The sequence below is a fragment of the Capricornis sumatraensis genome, chromosome 9, assembly GCF_032405125.1.
Source record: "Capricornis sumatraensis isolate serow.1 chromosome 9, serow.2, whole genome shotgun sequence".
Taxonomy (NCBI): Eukaryota; Metazoa; Chordata; class Mammalia; order Artiodactyla; family Bovidae; genus Capricornis; species Capricornis sumatraensis.
The window spans coordinates 40,008,465-40,020,639 of record NC_091077.1 but is presented as its reverse complement, the minus strand read 5'-3'; the positions used below and the strand labels follow the sequence as shown (position 1 = coordinate 40,020,639).

The window sequence follows — 12,175 nt, the reverse complement described above, 5'->3', positions numbered from 1 at the left end:
TTTGAATAAGGCTGGCCTAGAGCTTGGTAGTAGAAGCAGTTCTATAGATTGGAGACAGACTCGTTCTAATAGAGGCAAAATCAGTGCCCACTTTACCAATAATAGCTTGATATGTGCTTCTCAATGAGATGCAGCAAGTCCTAGATTTAAAGCAGCATCAGCAGCAACAGCCTGCATCTTTGTTACAGACTATTTCTCTTAAGAGGACATGCCTTTTGTTCTAAACCAAATAACAATTAAAGAGGGCAACATATTGGAAAAAGTTGCAATTACTTCAGTAACGTTGCACTAAACATAAACCACTTGATTCCAGATCCGAACCATCTGCTGGTGCATACTTCTGCAGGAACAATGGCCTTGGTGAAAAATCAGACTCTCATCTCCCACTTCATCCTCCTGGGCCTCTTCAACCACACACCACTGCACCTCCTCCTCTTCTCCACCATCATGGTCATGTTTCTGGTGGCCCTCTCTGGCAATGGGCTCATGATCCTCCTCATCAACACTGACTCCCGTCTACACAGTCCCATGTACTTCTTCCTCGGCTGGCTGTCACTCATGGACCTCATGCTCATCTCCACCATTGTACCATGCATGGCCATCGACTATCTCCTGGGGCATGGCTCCATCTCCTTCACAGGCTGTGGGCTCCAGATCCTGTTCTTTGTCACCCTCCTGGGGGATGAGTGCTTCCTGCTGGCTTTCATGGCCTATGATTGCTATGTGGCCATCAGCAACCCACTGAGGTACTCAATGGTCATGAGCCACCATGTCTGCTGGCTCATGGTGGCATTGTGTTGGCTCTCTGGTCTGGTGGATGGGTTAATTCAGGCCATCTATACCCTGAGCTTTCCCTACTGTGGCTCTCAGGAGATCGACCACTTCTTCTGTGACATCCCTGCAGTGCTTAAGCTGGCCTGTGCTGACACTTCTCTCTATCAGACGATGATCTATGTGTGCTGTGTCATTATGCTACTCCTGCCCTTCTCTGTCATCTCCATCTCTTACCTGTTGATCCTGATAACCGTGCTCCGCATGCGTTCTGCTGAAGGTCAGAAAAAGGCCTTTGCTACCTGTTCCTCCCACATGGCAGTCGTCTCTCTCTTCTACGGGGCTGCCATGATTGCTTACATGTGGCCCCAGACCTACCACTCCTCCAAGCAGGACAAGGTGGTCTCAGCCTTCTATACCATGATTACCCCTATGCTCAACCCACTCATCTACAGCCTGAGGAACAAGGAAGTGGCTGGTGCTCTCAAGAAACTCCTGGGGAGGGGTCCATGTGGTGGGGGACAGGGATAACTTGGCATTGCTACTGCATATATAGCTCTGGGCCCTGGGAACCTGGCTTACTCAAATGTAGTTTGATTGAAGGAGGTACGAATATGTCCTACTGAAAATTAAAGTTAGTTTCTGACCAGAAATAACCAGATTAGCACATCAATTCAATATATCCTATCCATGCTGAGTATGGGCAATGTGGGAGGAAGTCCGAGCCTCTATGGTTACATAGTACACAAGACACAGACCCTTAATCCCTCAGCTGCTGGGAGACTGCGCATGAGACCACTCTTAGCTGTGTCCCTTCAAGAATTACATAACGCTGAGGAGAGCTGCCCAAGTTCATGGTTCTCCTTGGTGTGCTGCCTGAATCTCATGACTTATCAGTGTGGATGGGATACACATATCTGGCTGCTGAGCGCTGAAGAATTGATGCTTTTGAACTGTGGTGCTAGAGAAGACTTGAGAGTCCCTTGGACAACAAGGAGATCAAATCAGTCAATCCTAAAGGAAATCAACCCTGAATCTTCATTGGAAAGATTGATGCTGGAGCTGAAGTTCCAATGCTTTGGCCACCTGATGCGAATAGCTGATTCACTGGAAAAGGCTCTGATGCTGGCAAAGATTGAGGGCAGGAGGAGAAGGAGGCAACAGAGGATGAGATGGTTGGATGTCATCACTGACTCAATGGACATGAATTTGAGCAAACTTTGGGAGAGAATGGACAGAGAAGCCTGGTGTGCTATAGTCCATGGAGTCACAAAGAATCAGACATACTGACTGAGCAGCAACAATGTTTCCGGATACTTGTTTATTTCTTCTAGGTTGTCCAATTTGTTGGCATATAATTGTTCATAGTGTTCTCATGGTATTTTTAAATTTCTAAAGTGTAAGTTTTTATTTCTCCTTTTTTGTTTCTTATTGTGTTTGAGTCCTCTCTCTCTTCTTTTAGGGAACATGGCCAGAGGTTTGTTGATATTGTTTATCCTTTCAAAATACTATATCTTGGTTTTATTGATTTTTCTAGTTTTAAAATCTCTATTTATTTCCTCTATGATCTTCATTATGTCTTTCCTTCTGTTGAGTTTAGGCTTTGTTTGTTCTTTTTCTAATTCTTCTAGGTGGTAATTTAGGTTATTCATTTGAGATGTTTCTTATTTTTTCAGGAAGGCCTGTATTGCTAGGTATTTCCTACTTAGAACTATTTTTGCTGCATCTAACAGATTTTGTAGATTTGTGCTTTCATTGTCATTTGTCTCAAGATATTTTAAAATTTCCTCTTTGATTTCATCATTTACCCATTGATATTTTTAGTAGCATTTTGCTTAGTCTCCATGAGTTGTATTATTTCATTTAGAATCTCTATTGCCTTATTGATCTTCTGTCTGGAAGATCTGGGCATTGATGTCAGTGGGCTGTTAAAATCTCCTGCTATTATTGTGTTACTGTCAGTTTCTCACTTTATGCCTGCTAGTGCTTGTTTTATGTATTTAGGTGCTCCTTTATTAGGTGTATATATGTTAATATATAATATCCTCTTTTTGTATTGAGCTTTTTTTTAAATATATGGTGTCCTTGTTTATCATTCTTTATGGGCTTTGTTTTAAAGTCTATTTTGTTTGATGAGTATTGCTAACCCCACTTTCTTGTCATTTCTGTTTGCATGAAATATCTTTTTTCATCCTCTTATGTGTCCTTCACCTAAAGTGGGTCTCTTATTGTAAAAGCATTTTGTAAGCTTTTGTTTCATTGTTCAATTTGCCACCCTATGTCTTTTAATTGGAGGATTTAGTCCATTGACATTTAAGGTAATTATGGATAGATATGTATTTATTGCCATTTTAAATCTTGTTTTCCAGTTGATTTTGTATTTCTCCTTTTTTTCTTTTGTGGTTTTATGTCTTTCCTTTGTTTTATGCTTGAGTTCTCTTTGGTTTTTGTGATCCTGTCATATGTTTTGGACTTGTGGTTTTCCTGGTTTTCAAGTATGTTAACTCACTACTATATCTACTTGCTTTATGCAGGTAGTCTGTATAAACTCAAACACATTCTAAAACATAATCTATCCTTTCTTACTCTCATTTTCCACATTTAAAAATTTTTATGTACTCTTTTACATATTGATGGTTATCCTTTTGCTGTTCATTATAGTTACAATTACTTTCCAGTTTTTATTTTTAAAAAATCTATGTACTGGCTTATTTAAATGATTTGCTTTCTTAATGTGATTTTTTTCTTTCCTATAGATCCTTGCTAGTTTTTTATTTAGAGAAGATTTTTCAATATTTCTTTTAGGATAGGTTTATATTGCTCTATTCTTTTAATTTTTGCTTGCCTGGGAAATTCTTTCTCTCCTGTTCTAAATGTAATCTTTCTGGGTAGAGTATCCTAGGTTGTAGGTATTTCCCTTTCAGAACTTTGAGTGTATTTTGCCACTCCTTTCTGGCCTGCAAGACTTCTGTAAAGAAATCAGCTTAGTTTTGGAGGGGTTTCCTTGTAACTAACTCTTTTTTTTCTCTTGCTACCATCAGAATCCTCTCTTTAACTTTTGCCATTTCAATTAGAATGTTTTGATGTGGGTCTGTTTGGATTCACCTTGTTTGAGATCTTTCATTTTTCTTGTACCTGAGTATCTGATTCATTCTTTAGGTTTGGGAAGTTTTCAACCATAATTTCTTTAAATGCAGTTTCAATCCTCTTCTCTTTCTGGGATACCTGTTATGTGTAGATTGGCTTGCTTTATGTTATCCCACAGATCTCTTAGGTTGCTTTCTTTGTCTTTTTTTTTTTTAATTTGTCTCTCTCTTTACAGTTCTGGTTGGGTGATTTTCATTAATCAATCTTCCAGATGACTTAATTTTCCTTCTGTGTTATGTAATTTACTATTTATTGCCTTTAGCGTGGCTTTCATCCAGAAAACTAGTTTTCTAATTTTTTTTTGGAGGGGGCCACACACTTTCACAGCATGTGGGATCTTAGTTTCCTGGCCAGAGATTGAACCTGCACCCTCTACATTGGAAGCACAGAGTCTTAACCACCAAACCACTAGGGAAACACCAGTTTTCTAATTTTGATTGGCTCCTTTTTTAAAATTTATAGTTTCTTGTTCTTCATTATTGATAGCCTTTCTTAATGTCTTTAGTATTTTTATTACCTCCTTTTTGAGCTCAGGGTCTAGTAGACTGGAGAGGTCTGTTTCAGTTTTTGTTCTTTCAAGGTAATTCTCTTGTTCTTTTAATCGGGAATGGTTCCTCTGCTTCTTTATTTTACTTGTATTTCTCTGACTCTTTGAATTTAGGAGAAACAGCTATCTACTCTGGCCTTAAAGGATTGTTTTTATGTGGGATCAACCCTGTGTAGCCTGTATTAGTCTAAAATTTTTGGTGTGAGGGCTGTTTTTTAGTATGGATGCTTATCTGTCTTTCCTCAATGTGTGCAGGCCTTCATCCTCTTGATGTCATGCATGCATGCTCAGTCGTTTCAGTCATATTGGATTCTTTGTGATCACATGGACTGTAGCCCGCCAGGCTCCTCCGTCCAAGGGATTCTCCAGGCAACTATAGAGGAGAGGGTTGCCATTGCCTTCTCCAGGAGCATCCTTTTGATAGGGTTGTGACAGACGTGGAGATTGGCGCCTACACTGGATGTTGAGTGGGGTTTCCTCTTTGCTCTGTGGTTATCACAGTGGGGTTGGATCTACTCCCTAGTTGTTGGAGTAGAAGCTCCTTGATTCAGTTCTAAGCTGCAGTGTAAGGTAGGTGGGACTTGAGCACTTTAACTGAGAGAAGAGCCATGGATTATTGCTCTGCAGGAGCTATCCACCAGATAGTTCACCCTACGGCATTGCCTGTCACTTTTTGTGTGTGCTCACAAGCATACTGTTGTTGCCACTGTCCTTAGCCCCATCTCAACCATGGGAATGCTGACAAGCAGCCCGGGTGTCCCTTAGGTGCTGTGTCTACAAAGTCACGGGTGATCTGCCCAAGTTAGGCACCAGGACAATATTCTTGCATATGGACCTGCCATAGGAGCTATGGAATCAGCCCAGATGCCTGCCCCACCTCTGCATGCATGCACATACAAAACTCCCCACTGCTAATGTCAGATCGGCTCCAGCCACAGGACCTCCTGCTTGGAGGTCCTGCAAGTGCCTAGCTTACAAAGCTGCTGGCAGCATAAATCCATCAACGTTGCATGGCTGCCAGAACATGGCTCAGATTTAAGCCCTGCCTCTGAAGGAGGGAAATCTGCAGGTGCATTCCCAGAGCTTGTAGAGGCAGAGCCATGCTTGCTGTGAGCACACTGGGAATGAGGCTGATATGATGGGACTCTGCGCCTCTGTTCATGTACATGTTAACAATGAGGCTTCTATGGGAGATCAGAGCACATCCCCAGTTGTGGCCAGGACCACACTGTTGAGCTGAGTAGTGCAGTGAGGTGGCCAGGACTGTCTACACTGGTTGCCATATATTCTATCTGCCACAGTCCAGCTGCTGCACTGTCCTCTGAGCCTCTGAAACTCCCTGTCTGTTCTAGCTGAACTTTTAGCCAGTGAAGGGGATTCCTAGGGTGAAGGATCCTTTCTTCTTTCAAAGTCCCCCTTCAGGGGCCCAAGTTCCATCTAGATGCCCTTTAATCCTACCCAATACATGGCTACCTTTCTTGCAATTTTGGTTGTATGAGACCTTCTGCCAGTGTTCTGTGGGTACTCTGCAAATTGTTCCACACATAGATGTAATTTATGCATTTGTGGGAGGAGGTGGTCTCCACATCCTTCTTTTATTATTATTATTATTATTAGAGAATAATTGCTTTACAATGATGTGTTCGTTTCTGCCATACAATAATGTGAATCTACCATAATTATATATTTATCCCCTCCCTCTGGAGCCTCCCTCCTGCCTCCCATCCACATCCTTCTATTTTGCCATCTTGATCTCTCTCCTCTCTTTCTCTTGTAATTGAAAAATACCGTCTTCTCCTTTTGCGTTACTTTCTTTGTTTCTATGAAATTAGGTAAAACAGTTACCTATTGCAATCTTAAAGTGATGTCCTTGTGTGGGAGCATCCCTACACAGTATGTCCCATGACTTTGGTAGGAGAGCTGGATTTGACAGGAACAGAATTCACCTTTTTCCTTAGGCAGTTTTCATCTTGATAGGAGGTTGATAGGGAGATCATGGGGCCAGGGCCTGAGCTAGGTGTTTCAGAGCTTCCCATCTCCTCAGTGGCTGTCACTTACCTATCAGGGTTGGAGGGAGGTCTGAAATTGCTACAGCAGAAACTCTGAAGGCTGGGCCTAAGCTGGCTTCATTTCTTGCAAGTGGTGCTCTCAACCCTCCCGGCACAGAATCCTTTCCCCAGAGATTAGTAGTGCTCGGGCCAGAGTAGCTGGTGTGGTCTGGAGCATGGGCTGTGATAGTCCATCTGGGGTCAGAGATATGAGTGCTTCTGATGCCCTGCCTGTGTAAGCACCTGTATTCACTGCCCCTACCTTGTTCAGACAGCACTTTGGGTCTGAGCCTCCTTTGTCTCTCACAGCTGGCTCTTTTCTTGGACTCTGCTACTCTTGCCCTGGTGTTGAGCTGCTCTTCCAAGTACGTGAGGCCTGTATGGACTCTTGGTTATAAGTAGGGGCACAAGCTGTGGTGGTATGGTTGCTAGGAGAGATCAGAGCTGCTTCTAATGAGCTGCCTATGTAAGTGCTGGTAATGGTTACCTCTGTTCCGCTCAGATGCCACTTAGGGTTTGAGCCTCCTCTGTGTCTCATATCTGAGCTTCCAAGCAAAGTTGGAATGTTCACTTGGCAGGGAATCCCACTAGAGTAGTTATAGGAAATTGGCCAGCCACTCATGCAGTTGTCAGTCTGCCTTCTCTGCCCTGCTTAGGGAGCATGTGCACTCCTCCTGAGCCAAGTCCAAACTTCCCACAGACTTCCTATTAGTCCCACTGGCCCCCCAACCCACCAAAGGGGCTCATCTTCCCTCTGTTTGTGCCCAGGGCTGGTACACCCAATATCTGGTTCAAATCTCACTACCACAGGAGGATCTCTACTCTGTAATCTCCCTTTTCCTCTAAGTCCCCTTCCAGGTTCACAGGCCAGATCTGACTGATTTTCTTCCCTTCCTACCTGATTTTCTGTGGATCGTCTTACAACCTTGGTTGTGCAGAAGTCTTTCTGTCAGTCTCCAGTTACTTTTCAGTGAGAACTGTTCCACATATAGATGTATTTTTGATATTTTCATTGGGGTTCTCTTTCCTCCTATTCCAACATCTTCACCTTCTCCTCTGTAACAGTTTTTTTAAAAACTATATTTGTTCTGATATTAGTATTTCCACTCCAGTTTTTTCTTGATAAATTTGCATGCAATGTTCTTTTTCCACTAAAAAATTTTTAATCTATGCCTTTGAATCTAAGTGAATCTCTTAAAGATAGCATAGTTGGATCATGTTTTATTCTGCCAATATTTGCTTTAAATTAGAGAGTTTAATTCATTGAAGTTTAAAGTAATTACTGGTGTGGACAGACTTACTTCTGCCATTTTGATATTCATTTTCTATGTGTCTTACAGATGTTTAGTTTCTCATTTCTTCCATTACTGTCTTTTGTATATAATTTATTTTTTTGTTAGTGTACTGATTTGATTCTCTCCTTGTTTCCTTTTGTGTATATTGTACATAAATTTATTTCTCAATTGCCATAGGAATTACAATTCATATCTTAAATTTATAATACTCTAGTTTGATTTAATGTAACTTTGTTTTTATTATATATAAAACCCTGCTCTGTCTCTCTTTATTTTGCTGTTGTCACAAATATTACATCTTTACACATTGTTTACACATCATGAGAAATGCTGGACTGGAAGAAGCACAAGCTGGAATCAAGATTGCTGGGAGAAATATCAATAACCTCAGATATGCAGATGACACCACCCTTATGGCAGAAAGTGAAGAGGAACTCAAAAGCCTCTTAATGAAAGTGAAAGAGGAGAGTGAAAAAGTTGGCTTAAAGCTCAACATTTAGAAAACGAAGATCATGGCATCCGGTCCCATCACTTCATGGGAAATAGATGGGGGAACAGTGGAAACAGTGTCAGACTTTATTTTTGGGGCTCCAAAATCACTGCAGATGGTGACTGCAGCCATGAAATTAAAAGACGCTTACTCCTTGGAAGAAAAGTTATGACCAACCTAGATAGCATATTGAAAAGCAGAGACACTACTTTGCCAACAAATGTCCATCTAGTCAAGGCTATGGTTTTTCCAGTAGTCATGTATGGATGTGAGAGTTGGACTGTGAAGAAGGCTGAGCACCGAAGAATTGATGCTTTTGAACTGTGGTGTTGGAGAAGACTCTTGAGAGTCCCTTGGACTGCAAGGAGATGCAACAAGTCCATTCTGAAGGAGATCAGCCCTGGAATTTCTTTGGAGGGAATGATGCTGAAGCTGAAACTCCAGTACTTTGGCTACCTCATGTGAAGTGTTGACTCATTGGGAAAGACTCTGATACTGGGAGGGATTGGGGGGCAGCAGGAGAAGGGGACGACAGAGGATGAGATGGTTGGATGGCATCACTGACTCGATGGATGTGAGTCTGAGTGAACTCCGGGATTTGGTGATGGACAGGGAGGCCTGGCATGCTGCGATTCATGGGGTCACAAAGAGTCAGACACAACTGAGTGAATGAATTGACTGACTGACTGACTGATACATTGTTTAGCACAGGTTTATAATTTTCCCTTAATATACTTATATTTTAAATAATTTAGGAAAGTTGAAAACAAAAAATACAGTAATGTCAGTTTTTATACTTAGGTTACTTTTGCCAGAATTCTCTATTTCTCATATGACTTCAAATTCCCATCTAGTGACCTTTCCTTTCAGCCTGAATAACACCTTGTAACATTTCTTGTCTACTAATAATGTAATCTCAAGGCTTTTGTGTAGCTAAAAATATATTATTTCTCCTTTATTTGAAGAGTAATTTAGCCTGATATAAAATTCTTTTTTTTTCAAAAGTCAAAAATATATATTTAAATCTAGTACTGTGTTGAACAGATGTGATGAAAACTGGCATCTTTGTATTTTTCTTCATCTTAGAAGGAAAATTTTCAGCCTTTCAGCCTTAAGTATGATATTAGCTGTGGACTTTTTTTAAAAAAATATTTTTTATTGGAAGATAATTACTTTATAATATTGTGATGGTTTCTGCCATACATCAACATGAATCAGCCATAGGTATACATATGTCCCCTCCTTCTTAAACCTCCTTCCTACCTCCCTCCTCATCCCACCGCTCTAGGTCATCACAGAGCACCAGCATTGGGTTCCCTGTATCTTACAGCAAATACCCACTGGATAACTATTTTACATATGGTAGTATATATATTTCAATATAGAATTCTTCGTTGATGGTTTTTTTTTTTTAATTTCAGTGGTTTAAGTGGTCAGTGTACTTCCTTATGGTCTCAGGATTCTGAGAAATTTGTTGTTAATCTTATTGAGCTCATGTGCATGATGAGTTGTTTCTCTTTTGTTGCTTTCAAGATTCTCTCCTTGTCTTTGGCTTCCAACAATTCCATTATAATGTATAAGTATCTCTATTGTGTTTGTGCTGCTTGGAGTTCATTAAACTTACATGTTTTTTCAAACTTGAACAGTTCTCAACAATTATTTCTTTAAATATTTTTACTGCGTCTTTTTCTCTTCTCTTTCTTGAATTTCCAAATGCCTACGTTGCTATACTTGATTATATAACACAGATCTCTTAGGCCTTTTTAAAATTATTTGTCATTAAAAAAAAGTTTTGTTCTTAGACCTGATAATCTATATTAATCTATCATCAGATTCTCTGATTTTTCTTCTGCTTTTCCCTTTTAAAATTTACTGATGATACCCTTAGTGAGTTTTTCATTTTCAGCCTCAGAAGTTCTATTTATTTCATTTTATAATTTGCATCTCCTTATTGATATTTTCTGTTTATTCATGAACTGTTCTTCTAGTTTCTGTAGCTCTTTGTCTATGGTTTCCTTTAGCTCTTTCAGAATATTTAAGTCCACTGATTTAAAGTCCTTTCTGGTATGTCTAATATCTGTGCTTTCTCAAGGACAACTTCTGTTCAGTTTTTCTGTGAGTGGATTTTACCCTCTTGTTTTCTTCATGCTTTGTGATTTTGCATTGAAAACTGGATATTTTGAATATTATAAAGTGATAACTCTGGGAAATAGATTCTTTTCTCTCCTCAACGTTTTTCCCCCTGTGACTTTGTTATTTGCTTAATAAGCTTTATAAACTATTTTTGTAAAGTCTGTATTTGTCTCTGTTTTGAGGGCTTTAGAGAGAATGGAGGGAAGTCATACTAGTAAGTATAATTCTTAGGAACTATAATGGGGAGATGACTTTCGGTTATCTTTTCAATTTCAGCCTCACAACAAGCATTTTGTAGTGAAAATCATTATCCCCATTTTATAGATAAGAAAACTGGTGTTCAGATGGGTCCTTTGCCTAAGGTGAAGTCTAAAAATATTGACACCCAGCTCTGTCTGACTTTAAGGTCAAGTGTCTGTGCTATGCTACCTTTAAATTTCTTAGTCTGACAGAAGTTCAGCTGGGTGTGAGTTGATGGAAAAATGGGCAAAAAGTGGTCAGTTCAGGGACAGATGACTTTTGTCCTAGCAAAGTGTTTGTTGAATCTTAGGACTTCACTGAATTCCAGTGGAACTGAATTCTGAGTTTAGAAGCATCAGTGTCATCTTGGAATGTCTTGAAGCCTAGATAACAGGAGGAGGTACAAGAAATCAGAGGGGCAACAGTGTGGAAGACTCTGGAAGATACCCTGTTGTCTTCACCTACATACAGTATTTACTGGGCATTCATATTGTGAGCCATAACCCAGAGCAAAACCCAACATTTCTTGTTCGAGTTTGAAGCCCAGGGAGAGACACTTTTTCCTGGACTGACCCAGAGAATCTCTCCCCAGTTTCTTCTCCAAGTACCCCTGGGAAAGTTTGTTTATTGGTGAGCAGAGAACTTTGCAAGAGGCTTCCTTTCCCAAGAGGTTTAATTGCAACAGACTGGGGACAGAGACGAGGCAGAGAAGGGTTCTCTAAGGACTTGTAAGAACAGAAGTAACTTTCCTTAGTCACAGCAGAAGGGAGAAAAATGTGTGGCAGTGAGAAGTGACAAGGAATAAAACCCCTGAGCTAGATGCTGAATCTGGCCCCGTACGGGGATTTTTCCACAGATGAAGCCTGTCTCCTCCTGGTCCAGCCCTCTTCCACTGTTTTCGTTTTGGATGAAGGCTATATGGTCTCTCTGTGCTCTAATTTTTGTTTCTGAAAGACTTTTCTTAACTTCTAAAGATTCTGCCAGTGTTTTACTATGAATCTCTCTCTTCCAGGATTTTCTGGGTTTCTTTTTTGAGCTATTCTATTTTCATTTTAATGAGTCTTATTGAATTTCTTTAGACAGTCATAGTGGGAAGCATTGAATGTTTTCTGCTGATTGGATGGGGAGTGCCGCAGGCATTTTGGTCAATTGTTACTTTCACAAGCAAGATAGAAGGAAATTCTAGAAGAGTTCTGATCAAATAAGCCTTTCTTTCCCCTGGAAATTTCTCTTCTCTGTGTTTAATGGTTCCCTTATGCTTCTCTTTCAGCTCTATTTCCTTCAAGAAGATGGAGATAGGCAGTTTTCTCTGCAATAAGAGGAACTTTGTTGCAGACCCAAATGACTGATCAAAGCAGCCTTCCCTGGGTTGTGGAATCTGTTCACCCAAGACACAGGGCTCCCAATGAAACCTGCCTCATGATTCTCCAGGCCTTCCTGATGTCATTGATTATATAGTTTCAGGTCTGGCTCTTCCTGTCTGCATCTTGTATTGATACTTCAC

The 12,175-nt window shown here is 40.5% G+C and overlaps 1 protein-coding gene across 1 annotated transcript; it reads left to right on the top strand.

Annotated features, from left to right (window-relative positions):
* The first annotated feature begins 351 nt into the window (after positions 1 to 351).
* On the top strand, positions 352 to 1,302 carry LOC138086241 (olfactory receptor 2V1-like). The gene has a single exon (XM_068981039.1). It carries the CDS (start codon positions 352 to 354, stop codon positions 1,300 to 1,302), a length of 951 nt encoding a protein of 316 aa, XP_068837140.1.
* The last annotated feature ends 10,873 nt before the right edge of the window (positions 1,303 to 12,175 follow it).